Source organism: Epinephelus fuscoguttatus, linkage group LG23 (genome assembly GCF_011397635.1).
Source record: "Epinephelus fuscoguttatus linkage group LG23, E.fuscoguttatus.final_Chr_v1".
In the NCBI taxonomy this organism is placed as follows: Eukaryota; Metazoa; Chordata; class Actinopteri; order Perciformes; family Serranidae; genus Epinephelus; species Epinephelus fuscoguttatus.
The window spans coordinates 33,888,630-33,910,927 of record NC_064774.1 but is presented as its reverse complement, the minus strand read 5'-3'; the positions used below and the strand labels follow the sequence as shown (position 1 = coordinate 33,910,927).

The 22,298-nt window shown below is 41.7% G+C and overlaps 1 protein-coding gene across 2 annotated transcripts in view; it reads right to left on the bottom strand.

Moving 5' to 3' along the window:
• ank2b (ankyrin 2b, neuronal) overlaps positions 1–22,298 on the bottom strand; it is a 207,712-nt gene that overhangs the window by 22,235 nt on the left and 163,179 nt on the right. The window contains exons 41-47 of one of the 2 annotated variants that reach the window (XM_049568799.1): positions 19,640–21,220; positions 16,586–18,643; positions 16,002–16,079; positions 15,714–15,845; positions 14,086–14,235; positions 13,716–13,950; positions 5,105–5,165 (exon numbers count right to left, since the gene is read on the bottom strand). In XM_049568799.1, the coding sequence (XP_049424756.1) occupies positions 5,105–5,165; positions 13,716–13,950; positions 14,086–14,235; positions 15,714–15,845; positions 16,002–16,079; positions 16,586–18,643; positions 19,640–21,220 (4,295 nt within the window). The remainder of the gene's footprint in view (positions 1–5,104; positions 5,166–13,715; positions 13,951–14,085; positions 14,236–15,713; positions 15,846–16,001; positions 16,080–16,585; positions 18,644–19,639; positions 21,221–22,298) is intronic. The other variant, XM_049568800.1, reaches the window with a different exon arrangement.

Here is a 22,298-nt window from a genome sequence, read left to right as displayed (position 1 = left end):
ATTCAGAAGGAAAGAATTCTGGTGAATCCTTGAGTTCTGAGGCACCTGATTCAGGTGAGGAAGTTCTATATCCACCAAATAAGACAGGAGAACTCTGTAACTCTGGCCTAAAGTTAGGCACTGGTGAGTCAGGTGAGAGAGACCCATGTTTGCCCAGTGATCCTTCTGATTCAGGAGATGATAACCTTGTAGATAAATTAGCAACATCAAATTGGTCAAGTTCTGCATCTGACACAGGTTTGGAAGATGGTGGCCTTTTATGTTTCACCGACGATTTGGGAAGTGAGACTGAAAGTTGGGGAACATGTGAATCTGGGCACAAAGGTCTATACTCATCTACAGAGTTTCCTGTCTCCTGCAAATCAGAATTCAGAAAACTCAGTAACTTCAGGGGCTTGGGTGAAAGAGATCTATATTCTGCCTCAGAGTCAGATGATATTGTTCTACCTCTGTCTTCTGCATTTGAATCAAGCAGAACACATCCCTCACTAGTCTCCTCATATTCAAACACTTTAGCTCTGTTTGCAGAGGCCTCTCCTACATAATGGGGGTCATGCAGTTGACATATTAGCTGGTTTGTTCTAAATGTTGCATCAGCAGCTGATTCTTTAAGCATGAAAAAAACAGATTCTGTCATCAGTACTGCAGGTGATAAAGATCTGTATTCTGATACTGGGTTCTCTTTCCCCTCAGTCTTTGTTTGCATTGCTTGAAGAGTGTTTGCATCAGATGAATCTGCAATGTCCAACTTCACACCACCCTCTAACTCTCCCTCTTTCACATCTGAATCCTCCAAAACATACTCAATTCTTGTTCCAGCATACTCGAAAACACCAGTTTTACTGCAAACAGTCTTTCCAACATAGTGTGGATCACGTATTTGAGAAATGAGCTTCCAAAGTTCAGCATCATAAACAAGTCTATACGCTGGTACCCTGCTGGTACCCTGCTGACAAATACTTAGGTCTACACTTGCCTGTGTATATTCAACATCAGAAACCACTGACTCAGGAGAAGATGATCTATCAAAAATAACTGAATCAGACTCAGTCAGCCCTGTTTTGAATTCTGATATTGGTGAGTCACCCCTGTAGTCATCTCCAGAAACTACTGAATCAGGTGAGGGTGGTCTAATTTCAGAGGACAGTTGAGACACATCCCCATATTCTAAATCTGGACGAACTGAAACAGGTGTGGAGGATCTTGCCAGAGCAGCAAATTCTGGTAAACCCTGTCCAAACACTGGAATGGGTGACTCAGGTGAAAGTGGCCTGCTTTCATCGACAGAATATACAGAAGGTGGTCTGTTCATCGCAAACAATTCTAAAGAAGAGACAGACACACATTCTAAATCAGAGGATATTGATTCAAGTGATGAAGATTGATCCAGTTTAGCAATTACAACGGATTCTGCTAAAGATGGTGTAAAGGCAGGAATAGGTGAGTCAGGTGATAGTTCCCTGTATGTGTTTAAAGATGTTAAAGAATCAGGAGATGCTGGTCTGTCATCAAAAAGAAATGCAATGTTTAAATCAGTCTCCAGATCCGGATCCAGATCGGACAATACTGAATTTGTTGACACTGATCTGTGACAAACTTGAAATAGTCCAGAGGCAAAGTACTGTGGGACTGGGGAATCTGGCAGTAAAGCTTGCTGACTAGCTACAGATATTCCTGATTGTGAGGAATCTGATCTAAGCAATTGTGGTGACATGGGTCTATATTCTGCTTCAGAATCAGGTGACAGTGATCTTTGGTCATTTTTGCATTGCAAAGCAATAGTTTCATCTTCAGCTGTTACATCTGACTTTGTCTGAAAAGACACTGTCCTTGATCCAGGAAACTGAAAAACGATTTTACTCATGAAAGTTTCCCCTACATACTGTGGGTCACGAATTTGAGAGATAAGCTTCCAAAGTTCTTCATCATATGCTAAACTCTGGACTGGCACTGAATATTCTGGTAGGGGTAAAGGTATATGATGCTGAGGTACAGAAACTGAAGACTCTCGAGGTAACTGCTGATCTTCAGAGACATATGTACTAAATGCAAATGAGGACGGTAGATCATTTAATGCAGTTTCTGGACACATAAGAGGTGACAGAACTTTAGCAGAGTCTTGTATCTCTTCATATGTAGATATAAACTCAGATGATTCTTTTTGACATTCTGTAACACTTTGCACAGGTTCATAATTAGTTTTGACTGATTTCTTCTGCTTCGTTTTCTGTCTTGCAGATTTTGTGTCCTCAGTTATAGGGTTGTACATTTTCTCCTTTGAGTTTCCTTCGTTGAATAACTCATGACGTAATTCTTTTGTAACGATAGTTGACAAGACTTCAGCTCCAGCTGGTAGTGTGACAATGTTTTGGTCACACTGACTGCCATCAGGTACAACTGATTCTATCTTGGGAGCTTCAGTTTCATTGTGAGTCATTGGATTTTCTTCTTCTGATTTAGGCAAAATGAAGGTTAAATATTTTTCTTGAGTTTTTGACTTTTCTAGATCAGTAATTATTTTTGTTTCCAACTGTTTTCCAGCACATTCTTCTTCTACAACAACTGCAGCTTGTGTTGGTTGGAGTGTCATGTCTTCCTCAAGAGGTAGATCAGCTGCAGGATTAGGCCCATAATCACTTACAGAATCACTTAAATCAGGGGATAAAGTCCTATTCTCAAAATATGATAGCAATGACATGGCCTCACACTCTGTATCTGACAGCTTAAATTCTGGTGATGATGAATGATCATTGATAGTAACAGCATGATGCACAGACAGTGTACATTGTGGTATAGGAGAATCTGGGGGCAGACACTCATTGAATCTTTCTGATTCAGGAGAAGATGCTCTAATGTCCAACATTGCTGACTGTGGAGACATTGGTCTATAGTCGAGCACTGATTCTGATAAAAGTAGTCTTTCCTCAATATCAGACACAGATATGATAATCCAATCATCATCATCCTCAAATACAGATTCTACTGGTGTTTGTGTTTTGGTTTCTGTGTCAAAGTCTGATGGTTTAGGTGATTTTCTTCTATGATCAGCATGTATGGAATCACACACTATCTCTGCAGATTGAGCTGATTCAGGGTTGGGTGATCTATGTCCAGTGACAGGTAAATCAGAATCAGATCCATTTTCAGATGCAGCTGCACTAGTTGATGAAACTCTATCTTCAAGGCTAAGCAATGCTGGAGACACAAAGCTATAATCTATATCTGAGCATATTGGTTCAGGTGAAGTAGATCTCTCCCCTATCATTACAATAGCAGGGTCAGGCCAGTTGAGACTGAATTCAGGTAAAGGTGAATCAGGGGACAGTGTTTTATGTTCATTTATAGATGCTACAGATTCTGGGGATGATGGCCTGTCTTTGAGAGGCTTTGATAACAAAAGCGCTGTTTGAGGTTCCAGATCTGATGACACTAATTCAGGTGATGATCCACATTGACAAGTTGTAAAAGACTTGGAGACTTGTTCAAATTCAAGGCTAGGGGAATCCGGTGACAGCCGACAATGTGCACATGATTCAGGAGATGATGGTCTCATTTCGTGGAAATCGGGAAACAAAGCCACATGCTCTGAAGATGTAAAAATACCCTGCATTGTTTTTAAAATGGCAGACTCAGGTGACTCTGCTCTGTCCTCTATGTCGAAAGTGAATGATTGAGGTGAAATGGACCTTTCACCACTATAATCACTGCTTAGTGATACTGGCCTTCCAAATGGTCTTTTGTTTGAAACCATTGGTGTTAATGGCCTTTCCTCTGCTTCGGATGTTAACAGCATAGAACTGTCTCCTGGTGCACTCAATGATGGTTGCCCCTGGGCAGAAGCCTCAGCATAACCAGTTTCCCATGAAAAAACAGGAGGTGGTAGGGGAGACAAGGGCCTAAACTGAGGCACTGGAGAATCGGGAACAAGAAAATTAAGTTCATTTACTAACAATGCTGATTCAGGTGTTGAGGCCCTACTCTCTGTCTGTAATATTGCTATATCAGTCACACAATCAGGTGAAAATGATCTATCATGAACTAAGCTATGAATTTCAGGTGTAGACTCTACAGAGATCTCATTTTCATTCTGTCTGAATGACAGTGTTTTCTCAACGTTGCACTCAGCTCCTGATATAACTGACATGGTATTATCTACTGAATGAGCACCTATTTGCTCAGAAGTTGAGTCATGTGACATCTCAATATAGCCAGTTGAGCTTATGAGTTTTGTTTTTTCCAACAATAAACCTGGAATGGTACAACTCACATCACAAGGACCTGCTAATGCCTGAGTGGCAGTCTCAGTTGTATTCATGCCATGAGGGGATTTGACATCAAGGTCCCCAGACATTAGGACTTGGTGCACATCAATCTCGTGCTCAGAGTTTGAAACATCTTCACTGGTGTTAGTGTATTTAGCAGCTCCCTCAACCTCATCTTTCCTGACTCCAGTTTGAATTGTGCCTTCGGTGGATGCCACCATGGACACATCCTCACTATCTGTATCCATTAACTCAACATCATATCCATACAGGACTTTATAGAGTCGACGGGAAACTTCATCGATGTGTGTTTTGGCCATTTGTTTAGTCTGCATGGATTCTGTCGTAGCAATAGTGGAACCAGAAGGAGACACAGAAGTAGCCTGAGTAGGCCAAGGCCTTTGCTCACTTGTAGGTTGTTGTATAAAGCAAATCTTTTCAGGGATCTCTTCAGCTTCTGTAAGCTCCATAGACAGTTTTCTGAAGTCTTGCTCAGCTTGATCACACTCAAACAAGGTATCTTCAAAATCGGTCATAGACAAAGGTCGACTCTCGCAAACACCTGTTCGAGAACTGTTGGATGATTCTCGCCAAGGCAACGGTGACAAATAATGAGTATTGTATTCAGAATGGGTGGTTTGTAGACACTCCAAGCTCCACTCCTCTCCCCCTTCTGCCCCCTCATATCCAGCAGCCCCCTCATCATCACATGGTTCAACAGTGGGGTAAGGAGGTGGGGTAATCTGGGCACCTAACATGGGTCTCCCTTTGTACAAAGGGTCTACCACGTGGGATCGAAGGTTGTAGGGAGAGGTGCAGTACAATGTGAAGAAAGGACTTACTTGTTTATGAGTGCCTGTGTGTACCGTGTCTGTCGATTCGTCATATACTCTTTGTGATGAGCTGCGGAAAAAAACAATCAATATTCAGTTACTGGATGGCTGATCAATTTAATTCTATTGGAAAAACAGAATTACTGCCTTGTGGTTGTGTGCCTCTGCTAATCAGTCAAGTTGCAATTTACATCCACGTCTGTGGAAACATGGATGCTTCACACTCATGCTCCCCCTGGCAGTACAGAGGATCTATACAATCAGCACAGTTTCAAGGTGGGCACCCAAGATTAGTGTCACCAATTAATTATCTGACCAAATATCTCCCCTTCTGTTCCTGAAATATGGCCCTGAGTAATGGCTAGAAAAGTGTTTTTGCACAATTTTACAATGTCACAGTGAAGCTGACATTTTGACCTTTTGTATATAAAATGTCATCATGTTATTGGACATTTGTGTGAAATGTTGTCATAACTAGCATATGAATTATTGAGTTATGCCCAACAACATGTTTTGTACGGTCATTGTGACCTTGACCTTTGAACTTTGACCACCAAAGTCTAATCAGTTCATTTTTGAGTCCAAGTAGACATTTGTGCTATATAGACATTCCCTCAAGGTGGTCTTGTGCTACTGCATTTAAGAGAATGTGATGGATGAGTTCATGGTGACCTTGACCTCTGATTTTTGACCACAAACTTTTGATCCATTCCACCTTGACTCAAGAAGACGTTTGTGCCAAATTTCAAGAAATTCCCTCAAGGTGTTTTTGAAATGAGAATGGGACAGATGGACGGACAGACAACCTGAAAACATATTGGGCCTCATTCACTAATATGTGCGTGGAAATGTTCTTACTTTGCGCACAAAATAAGTGCATACGCAAAATCACTGTGGGATTCATGACACCTGCGCACCGGCCAATTTTGTTCTCACCACCTTGCGTGTGTGTGTGAATCAGAATCATTCCAAATTGACAGGCGTGTGCTCGCAATTTGTGATTAGCATACTACCACACCCCCATTTCTCCATATAAGGAAACTGCTTGCCTAGAGTTGATTCATGAATGAAGGATGTGGTTACGCGAGGAGAGAAGTAGTAAACTCGCGTGTGTGGGCATGTCTGTTATTATAGTGCACCTCTTGAGGGGTTTCAGGGTTTGCGTATGGTATCATCAGCCATGTTTTGAGGCCATATCCCCGGTCACCTAAACAATATAACATTTTAGCATTAACGCAATATAGACTTACTAAAAATACTAACTAAAAACAATTGAAATAGAAGACTAGAACAAAAGATGCTCACCAACAAGCCATCCACTTCTGACAGCCCCTGCCTCCAAACGCATTCCCACTGTACTGTTTGGCAAAATAAATGAGTCGTGGGTGCCTCCTGGCCAGCGGGCCATAGCATTAAGTATATGGCAGTTGGCATTACAGATCATCTGCACGTTGGTGGAGTGATAGTTTTTTTCTGTTCATGTATTGCATTGAGTCAATCGATGGAGCTTTGATGCGCACATGGGTACAGTCTATTGCACCCACTGTATTTGGCATTCCAGCTATGCCATGGAACCCCCTCTTCACATCGGTCTGATTATGTTCATCATATGGGAATTTGATATATTCAGGCAATAGCCTTAGGATGCTATTTAATACCCGTGGGATGACACGGCTCAGAGAGGGTTGTGAAATCCCAGCCTGGTCTGCCATTTCTCTCTGAAATGTACCTGTAGCCAGGAAACCGAGGGTGGACAGGACTTGCACCTGATGAGGTATCGGATGAGAACGGCGTGTCGGGTGATTTAGATGCTCCAGAGAATCGCATAGTTGCAGTAGCACATGCCTTGGCAATCGGAAACGGCTGATAAGCCATTCAACATTTTCCTCGAACATGTTGTGTCGGTCCCTGAATACGTTCTCTCTCCTCAGGGCACGGGCTGCAATATCCTCTAGCAAGGCTAGATATGTCATCTTAACACTTGCTCAGGTGAATCAGAATCGTTTATATATCCTGCATGCCCTTTAACATGCTACCAATTAACCAATTGCCTTTGGCCACAGATGCGTAATTTCATGGCACAAGAAATTGCTGGGAGTGGGTGATCATTATAGGCCAAAACAATTAAATGAAAGCCAAAACTGTTAGGCCTACATTTCGAAATGTACATTCTCATATATTCCTTTGTAAACTAGGACTGTTGTTATCGTTGAATATTTTAATTGTCACAATGATGAAGGTGAAAGTGTGTCAATTTCATGGTTATTTAATACATTTGGCCAATATATTAGTAAATTAATGATTGATGATGTGGTTCATTACTTAAAAGGTATGTGTTTGCATTTTCTATGTCAGTTTGTATACAGTACAGGCCAAAAGTTTGGACACACCTTCTCATTCAATGCGTTTTCTTTATTTTCATGACTATTTACATTGTAGATTCTCACTGAAGGCATCAAAACTATGAATGAACACATGTGGAGTTATGTACTTAACAAAAAAAGGTGAAATAACTGAAAACATGTTTTATATTCTAGTTTCTTCAAAATAGCCATCCTTTGGTCTAATTACTGCTTTGCACACTCTTGGCATTCTCTCAATGAGCTTCAAGAGGTAGTCACCTGAAATGGTTTTCCAACAGTCTTGAAGGAGTTCCCAGAGGTGTTTAGCACTTGTTGGCCCCTTTGCCTTCACTCTGCGGTCCAGCTCACCCCAAACCATCTCAATTGGGTTCAGGTCCGGTGACTGTAGAGGCCAGGTCATCTGCTGCAGCACTCCATCACTCTCCTTCTTGGTCAAATAGCCCTTACACAGCCTGGAGGTGTGTTTGGGGTCATTGTCCTGTTGAAAAATAAATGACTGTCCAACTAAACGCAAACCAGATGGGATGGCATGTCGCTGCAGGATGCTGTGGTAGCCATGCTGGTTCAGTGTGCCTTCAATTTTGAATAAATCCCCAACAGTGTCACCAGCAAAACACCCCCACACCATCACACCTCCTCCTCCATGCTTCACAGTGGGAACCAGGCATGTGGAATCCATCCGTTCACCTTTTCTGCGTCTCACAAAGACACGGCGGTTGGAACCAAAGATCTCAAATTTGGACTCATCAGACCAAAGCACAGATTTCCACTGGTCTAATGTCCATTCCTTGTGTTTCTTGGCCCAAACAAATCTCTTCTGCTTGTTGCCTCTCCTTAGCAGTGGTTTCCTAGCAGCTATTTGACCATGAAGGCCTGATTCGCGCAGTCTCCTCTTAACAGTTGTTCTAGAGATGGGTCTGCTGCTAGAACTCTGTGTGGCATTCATCTGGTCTCTGATCTGAGCTGCTGTTAACTTGCCATTTCTGAGGCTGGTGACTTGGATGAACTTATCCTCAGAAGCAGAGGTGACTCTTGGTCTTCCTTTCCTGGGTCGGTCCTCATGTGTGCCAGTTTCGTTGTAGCGCTTGATGGTTTTTGCGACTCCACTTGGGGACACATTTAAAGTTTTTGCAATTTTCTGGACTGACCTTCATTTCTTAAAGTAATGATGGCCACTCGTTTTTCTTTAGTTAGCTGATTGGTTCTTGCCATAATATGAATTTTAACAGTTGTCCAATAGGGCTGTCGGCTGTGTATTAACCTGACTTCTGCTCAACACAACTGATGGTCCCAACCCCATTGATAAAGCAAGAAATTCCACTAATTAACCCTGATAAGGCACACCTGTGAAGTGGAAACCATTTCAGGTGACTACCTCTTGAAGCTCATGGAGAGAATGCCAAGAGTGTGCAAAGCAGTAATCAGAGCAAAGGGTGGCTATTTTGAAGAAACTAGAATATAAAACATGTTTTCAGTTATTTCACCTTTTTTTGTTAAGTACATAACTCCACATGTGTTCATTCATAGTTTTGATGCCTTCAGTGAGAATCTACAATGTAAATAGTCATGAAAATAAAGAAAACGCATTGAATGAGAAGGTGTGTCCAAACTTTTGGCCTGTACTGTATATGTGTATGTTTCGGCCTTCCTCATTTGTGTGTACACATGGTCTGAGGCAGTTCTAAATTTGTTCGCAAAGTAAGAACAAATTCTGGTAAGAAAATATTGATGAATCCCGGATTAGTGCGTCAAACGATCGTACGCACAGTTTAAGCACAGATTTGTGCGTACGCACTGTCTGTGAATGAGGCCCACTGTCTCCAGCCACAACTGTCGCTGGTGTGGAGGCATGTGTGCTGCGCCAGGGAGCTTGCTGTTCTGACCGGGTAAGTGAGCCGGGGCGGATGGTGTCCTGCCAGCCACGACGCACAAGTTTTTAGCTGTGGTTTTTATTGTTTTATCCAGTTGTTTTAAAACGTCCATTACTCTCCTCCTTTACGCGACACTGAACGTTTTTAACTATGACACCTCAGAGCTCCCCGGCTGGTCTGGAGACAACCCGAAAGTTATGAAGTGCAACCTGTGTGACACGTTTGTCATCGTCTCCGAAGAGGATTTTACTGACAGTGCTTTTATCTGCTCCAAATGTCACCGTTTTAACCAGTTACAAGACTTGCTCATTGGCTGTCAGACTTGGCCGTGCGCTCTCTTTTAAATAAAACTTTTATCATAAATGAACTGATTTTAGATAACAAGACTGACAGTATTCTTTTAACAGAAACATGGCTTGTTTCTGTTAACACCCCCCTTGGGGGGGGGGGGGGGGGGGTGTTGCTCCCATTAGTTTCTTTTAACAGCTACACATCATGTAAGTATCATGCCTTTGTTTTTAACAATCCTCCTATTCTATGTATCACAGTTTACAGGCCACCCCATCATTCTTCCTCTTTTATCAGTGAATTCTGTGAAATATTATCAATCATACACACCACCTAATAGAATTTTAATAACTGGTGATTTTAATTTGCATGTAGATAACATCTCTGATATGATATGTCCAGAGAATTTTTAAACCTTTTAACCTGCATGGATTTTAAACACGTCACACAGCCAACTCACAACAGAGGACACACCCTGAACCTGGTCATAACCTATGGCCTGTCCACTGGTGTGTCATCTGGTGTTGACCTGGCTCTGTCTGACCACTATTGCGTGTATTTTAACATCACCAGTTTTAGCCATCAGGAGGCCCCAGTGAGAACGGTGAGGAAACGCTACCTAACTTCTGAAGTGGCTGCAAATTTTATCGAGATTTTACAGAGCACTCCTGTTGAAATTTTACCAGCACCCTGTGATTTTATTGTGGAAAATTTTATCAGTAAATTGAGGTCATCACTTGACTCAGTGGCTCCACTTTTAACCAAAACCATAAAAACAAAACCTACACACCCATGGAGAAATGATAGTATCAAAAAAAAAAAATTGAAAAGAAAATACAGGAGTGCAGAAAGTAGGTGGAGAAAACTAAACTGACAGTTCATTATGAAATATTACGTGAACAACTCAAAACCTACAATAATACAGTCAAACAAGCTGCCAACAGATGCCCTCTGCGATAACTTTGCAGACCACTTCAGAAGTAAAATCAGTGATATCAGATCCAGTCTTTTATCTCAACAGAATGTAATTTTTAACACACCTGAACAGTTGCTTTTACCCGAGGAAACACTGGAGAGTTTTGCCCTGGTTGATGCAAGGACACTTGGTCGAGTTTTCTTCTAGGTAAACCCAACAACCTGCCTTTTAGATCCGACTCCCACATCACTTCTAAAATAATTTTATAGATACTTAGAGGAACGATTTTAAATATAGTAAATTACTCTCTTCAGACGGGTGTCTTCCCCACTGCCTTCAAAACGGCGGTGGTGAAGCCCCTTCTGAAGAAGAATAATTTAGATTCCAACACTCTTAATAATTACCAACCTGTACCCAACTTACCGTTTTTAAGTAAGATTTTAGAAAAAAAAAAAGGTTTTTAATCAAGTAAATGATTTTTTTAAACAGAAACAATATTTTAGAGAAATATCAATCTGGTTGTAGGATGAACCACAGTACCGAGACAGCCCTTTTAAATATTTTAAATGACATCAGGTATAATGCAGATTCACAAAAACTTGGATCTAAGCGCTGCTTTTGATACAGTAGATCACCACATTTTATTAAACAGACCTAGAAACCTGGTCGGCCTCTCTGGTACTGTTTTTAACTGGTTCAGCTCTTATGTCACAGATCATTGTTTCTTTGTAAGTATGGATACATGTTTCTCCAGAACACATGAAATTAGGTGTGGGGTGCCCCAAGGGTCAAATTTAGGTCAAATTCTTTTTAATCTATACATGCTTCCCCTTGGGGACGTCATCAGGAGGCACGGCATCAGCGTCCACAGTTATGCAGATGATACACAGCTGTACATCGCCGTGTCTCCTGATGACACAGGGCAAATTGATATCCTTTTTAACTGCATTTTAGATATCAAGTCATGGATGGCAGTGAATTTCCAACAGCTCAACCAGGACAAAACAGAGGTCTTAGTTATTGGTCCTGAAGGCAAGAGAGAGAAACTTTTACCAAAACTACAAGATTTTAAACCTTGACAATGTGTAAAGAACCTGGGCGTCATTTTTGACTCTGAGCTTAATTTTATTCCACACATCAAAAATGTAACAAAGAGAGGTTTTTATCATCTTAAGAATATAGCCAGAGTCCGCTCGTTTCTCTCTCAGGCTAACATGGAGGTGCTGATGCATGCTTTTATCTTTTGCCATTTAGCCTATTGTAATGCCCTACTCTCTGGTCTTCCCAAAAAGACAATCTCTAATCTACAATTACTTCAAAACTCAGCCGTACATGTGCTGACGAAGACCAGAGGGCGGGCGCACATTACACCAATTTTAAAATTGCTGCATTGGCTCCCCGTGTGTTTCAGGATTGATTTTAAGGTTCTTTTATTAGTTTTTAAATGTCTTTACGGTCGTGGGCCATCTTATTTATCTGACCTGCTTTTATATCAACCCTCGTGGATCCTGAGGTCCTCTGGCACCAGCCTTTTAATTGTCCCAAAAGTCAGAACAAAAACCCACAGGGAGGCTGCATTCAGCCATTATGGCCCACACTTGTGGAATAGCCTACCAGAGAGCATCAGGACTGCAGAAACTGTTGATGTTTTTAAAAGGAGGCTCAAGACTCAACTTTTTAATTTGGCTTTTAACTGATTTCTTCTACTCTTCTTTTATTATATTTTATTTTATATTTTATTTTTTTATTTATTTATATGTATTTATGTTTTAATGTCTAATGTTCTTAATGATCTACTTTTAAACCCTTATGCATTTTATTATTTTTAATTTTTAAATCTTTATTTTCTTTAATTTTTTAAATCTTTAAATTTTTCTAAATCTTTAAATTTTTTATGCATTTTATCATTATTCTATCTTATGCTTGTTTTTATCCTATTGTCTTTTAGTCTTTTAGTTTTTAGCTCCACTGTTTCCTCATGGGGGGCCTCCACACTGGGAGGTCCTGGAGATCCCTCGGGCCCGGGCGACTGGGGGGCTCTGCACCATGTGTGGAGTCCAACCCGGTTGGGTGGTCTCTGTGGCGGCACTCCCTGTGGCCATCGGCTGTGGCGCCTCTCAGTGTGGATGGCTCCCCATAGGTGGTTTTTCCTCACCTGGTGCCCTTAGTGCCCTGCCATGTTACTATACTGACAGTTAGTGAGTGCTGTATATGTGTGTGTGTGTGTGTGTGTGTGTGTGTGTGTGTGTGTGTGTGTGTGTGCGTGTGTTCTATTGGGGGGGGTGGGAGGAGCGGGTTTTTCATTGTTTTTTATTTTGTGAAGCACTTTATGTTGCATTTTTAATGTATGAAAAGTGCTATATAAATGAAGTTTGATTTGATTTGATTTGATAAAAAGATAGAAGCTAATAAATGTTTTGTATTTACATACATATCTTAATGTATTAACCAAATATATTCCACAAAATACAAATTTCAGCCATGCAACTGAAGCAGTAATGGCTACACACAAGTGTAAATCTTAAAAAGAATCCTTTTTTGAGGTTAGAAATCTAGGGTGAAGTGAATTTCAAATTTGTTATTACTGATGCAGAATAGCTACTGCTTCACCCAGCTTGGTCTTGGCAAAGGTGGAACACAGTGAAAACAGAAAAACATTTAAAAACACAGAGTACCTTATAACAAAATCAAATTACAGTTACATCACATAGTAAATGGGGCTCTGACAGGAATCAGGCTAGAACCATCATTAATCGGAGACCCCCAAATCTATACTTGGCTTTCATTTGTATGCCTTTCAGTTTGCCATCCAGTATTAATAAAACTACATCTCCCAGAAGGTAAAGCTCCTACCACCAGGGCTGCACACAGGTGTATTGCATACAGCCAGTGATTAGACTAAGACTGGTTACTTTTGCCAGCCTGTCCATTGTTGCCTCATGTATGCTCTGATGAAGCTCTAATAGACCAAAAGCTCACCAATTAAGTAAAACACTGCATAGATGTAAATATGTGGAAATCTTTGTCTACAAATTTGTTATAACTGAAAGAAAGAAAAAAGGGCTTTATGGAAAAATTAGAAATCTGAGGTGCATTGCAACCCTGTGTCCATACTTGCAGGCAAAAAATTAGAAAGCTAACATGGATGTGATGACATTAATTCAACTTTCTAGGTAACTTACTATGTTGTCTCCATCTCTTTTTCTAGTTTCTCTTTCTGGGCATTTCTAAGAAGGCCTGTTGCTGTGGAATCTGTCTCTGGTCGTCCCACTGTCTCCTGAAGTGATGACAGACTGGAGGACAGGTCCTCCGCTGACACCATGGGTACCTCTTGTCCTGAGCCTCGACTCCTACATGTGGCCTCTGTACGCCTGCCTGGCCTGGGGCTGTCAATGTCTTCATGAAGGGCAGAGAAACCTGACAAAGGATACAATGCAGGCATGCAGAAAGAGTTAAATTTTATGAGAAAGAAATCAGTTAGAACTTTCTTTTACATAGATGTAACAACAACCTAATTATCAGTCTGTTTCAAGTTAACATTGGCTTGTGTACCTTCACTATGATCCAGTGCTATGGTCCGCTCTATTTCTGCATAGGTATGTGATGATGTCTCCTCCTGACTGGACTTGATTATCTTGGTTTCAATGAGGTGAACAATGTCCATTCGGTTGATCTTAGTCAGTCTCTTGATCAGTGTTGCTTCTGTTGAAACCCAAAACAGACTTGAAAGTTAAATTTTAAATCCAAATTAAAGCTTCTACTTTGTTCTTGCGTAAAAAACAATAATTCTACGAAATACCTGACCTACTTATCACCAGAGGAAAGACCAAGTAATTGTTTTGCAAGTCACAAGTAAGTCCAAAGTCTTGGCACTCAAATCCCAAGTCAAGGCCCAGGTTAAGACAGACAAGTCTGAAGTGAGGTCCCAAATCAAGACCGACAAGTCAAGTTCCGAGTTCTGAACTTTGAGCCTTGAGTCTTAAACAAGTCATAATGTGCTCTTCACCAAAAGTAATCCCATTTTAACAACAGAGTATTATTATATTTCAGTAAGGGCCACTTTAGTCAAAGAAAACTTTATTTCTATTTGCAGTTCGATATTTGGCAGTATGATTCTATTCTGGGACCTCTCTGCTCTTCCACGAGCCCACGTGGAAAGCTGAAAATGGAGAGAGCACACCTTTCTGCCTTTCTATGTGCATATGAGGAAAGCTTGACGCAGAGAGAGCAAACCTCCCCGTTCTTCCATGCACCTACATGGAGAGCCTTAGGTGGAGAGAGCAGCAGCACAGACCCCTTGGGCACAGAGCAGAGCAAGCTTCAATGACAATCAGAAATGACACTGATAGTTAGACACAGCATAAAAAAGAGGAGGAGCTGGGGTGGAGGCGGGTTGCAAAGAGGCTTGCAGAAGAAGCAGCAACAGTAGGCAGGCTAAAGCAGTTTAAATAGGGCACCCTGAATAAGATTTTCAAATTGGTTGCATAGAAAGGAATCATCATTAATCATCAATTGACACCCCTCTATCAATCAGCTGACTGGGCTGCTTGAGATCTGCTGATGTAGGTGGGATGTGAGCTGAGCTTGACACCATGGCCTGACAGAACGCTATGCTCAATTAAATTTACAAAAATTATAAATACTTTTTAGAATTGTTGTTGTTGGAAGTCTTTGCATCTGTGTAATTTTTGACCAGCAGATTTTGCAGAATGCTAATTGTTTTTTTATTGACCACCACATACTCTTTGCATGTGAACAAAATTATCTCATTTTTTTTCCAACTGGCGCTCAGAGGTGTTCTTCATGGTTCTCTCCGCATCTTGATTGGATGCTGTTCGATTGACAGACAAAGTGGATCATCTGGGAAATTAAGTGTTGACTTGCTGGGAATGAATAGCATTAATGTTGATTCAGGAAATAAAGGTAAATTAATTGATTTGTTTCACACTTTTTAATAACATACATTTTCATCTTTGGAGATGGGGGAAGGTATCAAGTACTTTCAAGACAAGAGGCTCAAGTCAATGTCAAGTCACAAGTCACTGGTGTTGAAGACTCAGTCAAGTTGTAAGTCTTTTTTGAATTTGTCAAGTTGAGCCTAAAGTCATCAAATGTATGACTTAAGTCCATATAGAGTCCAAGTAATGTGACATGAGTCCACACCTCTGCTTATCACTAACCTGAGGTATGCTTTCCCTCCCTCTCTGCCCAGAGTTTCAAAAGGGCATGGCTTTGGTCCTGTAGTGAGTTGGGGTTTTCTATCCTTATCAGGTTGATCTTCTCCTCACTGAAGTCCAGTTCTCGTGCCAACTCTGTGGAGAAAAGAAGGCATCGCAATGATCATGATCATGGGAAGATTGTTCCTAAACTATGTTTTTTGAGAGCCTGCCAAACATTAGCATGTATGTTTGGTGTGTTTTAGTGTGTATGTTTGGTAGCTTGATCACTGCTACTAGGGTGTGACTCACCTGCCCAGCTGAAGCCCAGGTGGTCGGCTATAATGGCCAACCGTTGCTCTTTTCTCTCTGCTTCATCCTGTGGATCTACTGCAAATACCACCAGACAGCCATGAGCGGTCAGAGCCGCAAGGTATACCAAATCAAGTCACATTTACAAATGGATTAGGAAAAAAAAAAATCTTCACTGGCTTTCTTGTTCTTGTAGTTTGATGATATCAAATCGTAACTTTGAATAAGTACATTAGATGCCTGTAAACAATGGTCGTGATAGATCTATGATTAACATAAATTTCAATCAATAGAAAATAAATGACATTACATGTAATAGTTTAAATAATGATTTACTCTTTAGTGACTAAGTTGTTTTCACAAGTTACATAAAGCCTTTAAGTCAATCTTGAGATTTTCAGCACACAGAGAGGGAAAGAGAGACATCATTATGAACACAAACACAGCTCAAACAACACAGCCACACGGAATCTTCAACTACAATGGGACTTAACTACAAGAGACAGAGAGGCAGCACCTTTACAGCTACAGTGTACTAATGAGGTACAAGAGATAGAGAATAGCCCCTTAAACTGGGGGGATACCTTGACTTTGGACTTTATCATCTGGGATTCGCTGCATCTGTGTCTCAACAGGGTCGTCCCACAGTGGTCTAATGGGAAAGACGTCTCCTGAGGGAGGGAACTGCATCTCAGGGAAAGTTTCTCTTTCTATGACTGATGGATCAATGAGAATACTCTCATCATCTGAGTTGGCAGCTGCAGCCTCTTGTTCTTTCTCTGTCTTCGCCTGTGCCAACCTTGCCACAAGTTTTGCTGCTTCATCGCTTATCTCTTCAAAGAATTCAATGGGCTGTTTACATGGCTCGCTTTTCTCTTTAGTAGGTGTTGATGAATGAGATGACTGGCCACCTTTGCCTCGGACTGGCAGTCTGGACTGGAAGCCTTTGAACTTGGCTGACTCAGCACTCAAGGGACGACCTTGTTCTTTTTTAGCAGATGGCCTGGTAGATTCCCCCTCACAGAAGCTTTTGGCTTTGGAAGATGGTGTCTTGGTTTTGAAATCCACAGAGGGACCTGCGTCTGTCTCAGATTTTCTCCTTGAATCCTTTTTAACAGGGATCTTAAGCTTTTTGTCTGTGGTTGATTCAACGCGTTTGACAATAGAATCGGGCTTGGGAGTGCTAGCCTTGATGGGAATTCTAGATTTAGATTCTGAAACAAAGGAGGACTCTTTTTTAAGTGTGGTTGAAGAGGAGGTAGCATGAGATGGAGAGGGAATTGTGGTCTTACCCCGACCTTCTGTTGCAGACTTAGATTGTGTTTTAACTGGAGTCTTTTTAACACTACTGGAAGCACTTTGTTTAGATTTTCCTGTTGGTTTGGGGGTTTCTATCACTGACTGTGGTTCTTCTGGAGATGAATCGGAGGACTCTTGGCCCTGCTCAGAGTAAACTGATCTAGTGACTGTAGTTTCTGCCGTTTGTACAGTTGTTATTTGGTCAGGGGAATTTTTGTCTAAATCTAAGCATACTTCATTCACATTTGTGTCTGTTTTAGTCTCTAGACCTTCAGGGGATGTCTGATCTTTCTTTGTAGGTTTTGATGAGGCGGAAATACCCATTTTAGGGATTTTAGATTTGGAGACATCAGCTTTAGAGGCTGTCTGATCACCTTCAGGTGGGGACTGAAACTGAGAATCAGTTGATTTCTCAGTCTCCTCAGTCTTAACCTCTAGTGTTAGATTGAGGCCAACTTCAGGTTCTGCTGCTGTTCTCCTACCTTCTTGCCTGACCTCTTCTAAGATAGGCTCCTCTAAAGGCTGTTCACCTATTTGGAAAAAGGCAAAGCCACCCCCCTCTTCCTCATAACTCCTCTTAGTCATGTCAATAGCTCCACTTCGAGTCATCTCAAAGAGCTTCCCTTCTTGGAACAAAAAAGGGTTGGGCTCACTGGTAGGAGTGCTGTCTTCTGTTGGTGTTCTACCAGGTGTTGTATCCGGAGTTGCTTGCAAAGATTGACGGTCCACCACGAGATTCAGTATCTTCTGTTCCTCCTCTTTGACACGAGCTGCAAAAGTAGCATCATCCTCCCGCATGGCAGACCAAGAGTCAGTGTCTACCCTCGCAGTGACACCTTTTGATTCCGTTCTGGGAGGTTCCAGTGCCTCATCATCCTCTTCTGTGTCATCATAGATACAGACCTCTGGTTTGAAAACTTCCTTTGTTTGACCTGTGGCAACAGCTGAACCAGGTTCAGCCTCTGGTGCTCTTAAATGCTCCTTTTGATCTCCTTTCACTTCATCTGTAACATTGCTACCTTGCTTTAGTGTACCAGTCTGTAGCCTGCTATCTCCTATCCTTTGACCTTCTTTATCATCTCCTTTGTCTCTTGACTTCCTTAAGCTCTCCTCCTTTTGTTCATCAGTCCTGTTTTCAGTGTTTGATGTTGCAGCAGCCTTTTTGGCAGTACTGTCTTTTTCAGCTTTTGCAGAGTGTGGAACTCTATGTTCCTGTGCAGTTTCCAGTTTGGATTTTGAACGATGCTGGTCTGAGACAGAGTAAGGTCCCTCTGAAGTGACAATGGCTGTTGTTCTTGTTGTGCTCTTGACCTCTTTGCTGTGGGATCCTTCATGCAAACCTGCTGAAAAAGGAGAGGGAGGTTGTACTTTAATATGGGGATCAACAAAAAGAGCTAACTTTGAATCTTCAGTGGGTCTATCGAGCCCACATTCACTTTGTGAAAGCCTCTCACTTGTGGGCTCTATTGTTTCAAAACTGTCATCCCCTATTTTGGGACATGCTGAGGGAAACACATCTTTTCTAGAGTTCTTTTTGCTCCTCGCGTCTTGTTCCATTTCATCAAATGTTTTTATTTTGGCTGCCATCTTAAACATCTCCTCCTCTGGAGTGATTTTTCTCTTAGCGTCATAGCTGTCTGATGTATCCTCTTCTTCTGGGTCTTCAGCGATGGCAGCCGGTTTGGATGGAACAGAGAGGAATGAATTGTCAGGGGGTTTAGGGTTTACCTCATAACTTACCTCTTCAGAACTAGGAGTATCAGGGGAGAGGGGACTCTTACCGGAACTTGTCATCTGAGATGTCTGCTCACAACTGTCATCATCAGCACTAGTCTCATGGTCTCGAAGCAGCCTACCACGTAAAGCATCTTGGGGGAATTCTGTAGCTTTGGAGGGCTCTGGATGGCTAGAGGATTTACTGGGAGGACCTAGAATTGATGAGAAGGAAGGGTGGCTTTTTTGCTCTACAGGGCTGTTCTCTAAGGAGTCATGGGGGGGTGATTCCTTAGTTGGGCTAGGTTCAATGGAATCTGGGGATTTATGGGAGGAGTTTTCTTCCATGAGAGGACTACCCTCTAGAGAGTCTCTGTGGCTTATTGTCAAAGAGTCATCAGCTAATGGACTGAGAGCATCTGAGTCTTGTCTTAAATGCAGCTCTAAGTGTTCATGACACTGAGAAGAGGATCTAGATGCAGGAGAACCAACTAAAGATAATGCTAGCAGATGATCAGGGCTCTCGTCATCGCTAAGAAATGATTCTACAGTCTCTGAAATTCTCTTTGTAAGCTTTTGAGGTTTGGATGGCTTAGCCTCGCTTCTCCTAACAGACATGGACTCACTTGTTGTGTGATCATCTGCAGCCTCGCTGGAAGAAACAGGGAGAGTCAATTCTGTAGACAGCTGGTCACCAGTGGTCCCTACACCAGAGTCTCCAAACTTCTGTGTGTCTTCACTTTCTTTTTTGATTGTTGTGGCAGCTGCTGCAGATGTAGAAGTCTGCTGTCCAGTTTTGGGAGAAAGACACAGACTCTCTGGGCTTGTGCCTGGAGTGGCAAGACCCTCATGTCTGTAACTGTCCTCAGAGCTCAGATGAGCGTTACCATCTCCAGAACTGGCACTTAGTGAGTCTGCCACACCCTCATGTTTTAAGCTGTCAGAGCTATCATCAAGGCCACCATTTCCAAAGTCTACAGTTTCAGTTAGCTCTGAATGGGTGGCAGCAACTGACTTGGTTTCTATCTCTTTGTCTTGCTGAGTGGTATTTTTCTTGCGAGGTTTGGAATCCAAAGATACTTCTCGTTCTTGAGAGACACGTGAGGTTGTTGCTTTGGTCATGGATTTTGACTGGATGGTGTCTGATTTTGTGGTTTTCTCTGATCTTGACATAGTGGATGTTTTAAGTTCGAATAGCCCAGATTTTCTCTTTGAGGGGTCCTGCCCCGTTTGGAATGCTTGCATCAGCTCTTTAACTGACATGGTCTCCTCAAGTTTTTCAGATTCAGCTTTGGGGGATTTAGGTGGGCCCTGTTTTGACATGGGGCTTTCTTTGGCTTTTGGAGAGGGTTTGCTCATAACAGGCAATTGTGAAGGTTTGCTTCCAGTGACCTTTTTGCTTTTCTGCTCTGCTTCTACTTTCTGTTGTAAGGCTTTCACTTTGTCCTTTATTGACCCAATGGGAGTTTCTTCAACCACTGGGGATACAGGTGACACTGGGGAAGGGGCTGTAGGCACACTTAGATGAGCACCTGCCTCTGTTGATTCCTCTGCCTGCTCCTGCTCTTTCCCCTTCCTTCTGACTGGCTTTTTAACATCACCAGCAGTTGCTTTGTCATACACTTTGGTTGGAGTAGATGGTTTCACACTTTTGCGTAGCACGACATCAGTGAATTTTTCTTGGATGGCTGGTTCTTTTTTAACTTTTATTTTGGAGCTTATTGGTGCATCCAGGAGGTATTCTTTAAGGTCACCACTGTCCTTTATAGCTTTAGGTCTGGGAGCCCCTCTGTTGGCTCTACTTTCCCGTAAGACAGGTTCTTGAGTTTCTAACGCTGCCATGTTTTTGGCCTCCTCTATCTCAGCATCTGAGAGGAGAACCCACTCCTCCGCCATTCTAGCTGCTTTTGCTGCCTCCTCTGCTGCCTCACCCTCATATGTTCCACTCCTTAGTATCTCACTGACTTTCTCTAGGTCCTCTTTGACTTTCTCTAAGTCCTTCTCCATTATTTCTAATGGCTCCCCAGAAACATCCTCAGTCCCTTTCTCTAGACCGCACCCTCCTAAGGAAGGGGATTTCTCTGTGGAGTCTGCAGTCAAGATGGCAGTCATTTTGATCAAATCTTGTTTCATCTCTGACACGTCGGATAGGAGGTCTGGTCCTCGAATCAGGTCTGATTTCAGGTGTGACACTGCCGTCTCTTCATCTTCCATATGGAAGAAGAACAAGTAAGGAGTAAAGAAAATCAAAAATCCAAATGAAAGGAGACAGACATTGGAGAATGTGGTCAGGACAAGATTGGAGCACAGTGCAGGGGTCATAGGACAACAAAATTCACATAGGGTTCTACATTAGGGTATCAGAGGAATTGGGCTTATACTTTCATGTGTCTCTGGGGAACAGTGGTAAAGCAAAGGCTAAATAATACTGATGGAAAAGGATATTAGCAGGAAATAACTTGCTTATACACTCAGCGCATCCACACTCACAAGACAAAACTAGAAAACAAAACTAAAATACATAAAACAATACTAAATGTGAGTGAAACCATGTAACCAAGATACCAACAAGTACAATGGAAAAGGGTCACCAAAGAGACAAATAAACAGCATCAAGACATCTCAAGATTGCTCGGATGAATGACAAATGTCAATGTGATAACAGGCAAAAATGGCTTGAAAACAACCTAGGCTGCTAGTTACATCTATCAAAGAAAGCCAGTGATAACTTGAAAGAAATTGATGATTTGCATGCTTTTCATTCTATACAAAAACAAATCATTTACTTTAACAGAATTTAAGGAAGATATATATATATATAAATATATGTTTATTTAAACATTTGAAATGTAACTGAAATGAAAACTGAAGTAACAAAAAAAAACCTGTGCACAAATCCATAAGCAAATGGTTATGAGGGAGGATTCCAAAATCAGGACGCCAACAAAATAACTCCATTAACAAGACCATACATATAATCATACAGACATACAAGCACACGCATACACATACACATTTATGTAAGGCAAGTTATTTCCATGCAAAGCAAAGGGAAATGCTGATGGACAGGTTTTAGTGAAAAGTGAATGGAGTGAGAGGTAAATTTGAATCAAATTAATTAAATCTGCATTTAGAGGATAAGAGGTGCTTATGCTCAAGAGCTGCTCATTAATATGTCTTCATTCAGTAATGTGGTGAGTTCATGGTCCATTTACACAACTACTGTTATGACATACAGTATCAGTATTATCTATATTACATATCACCTATATTACTCTTTCCTGA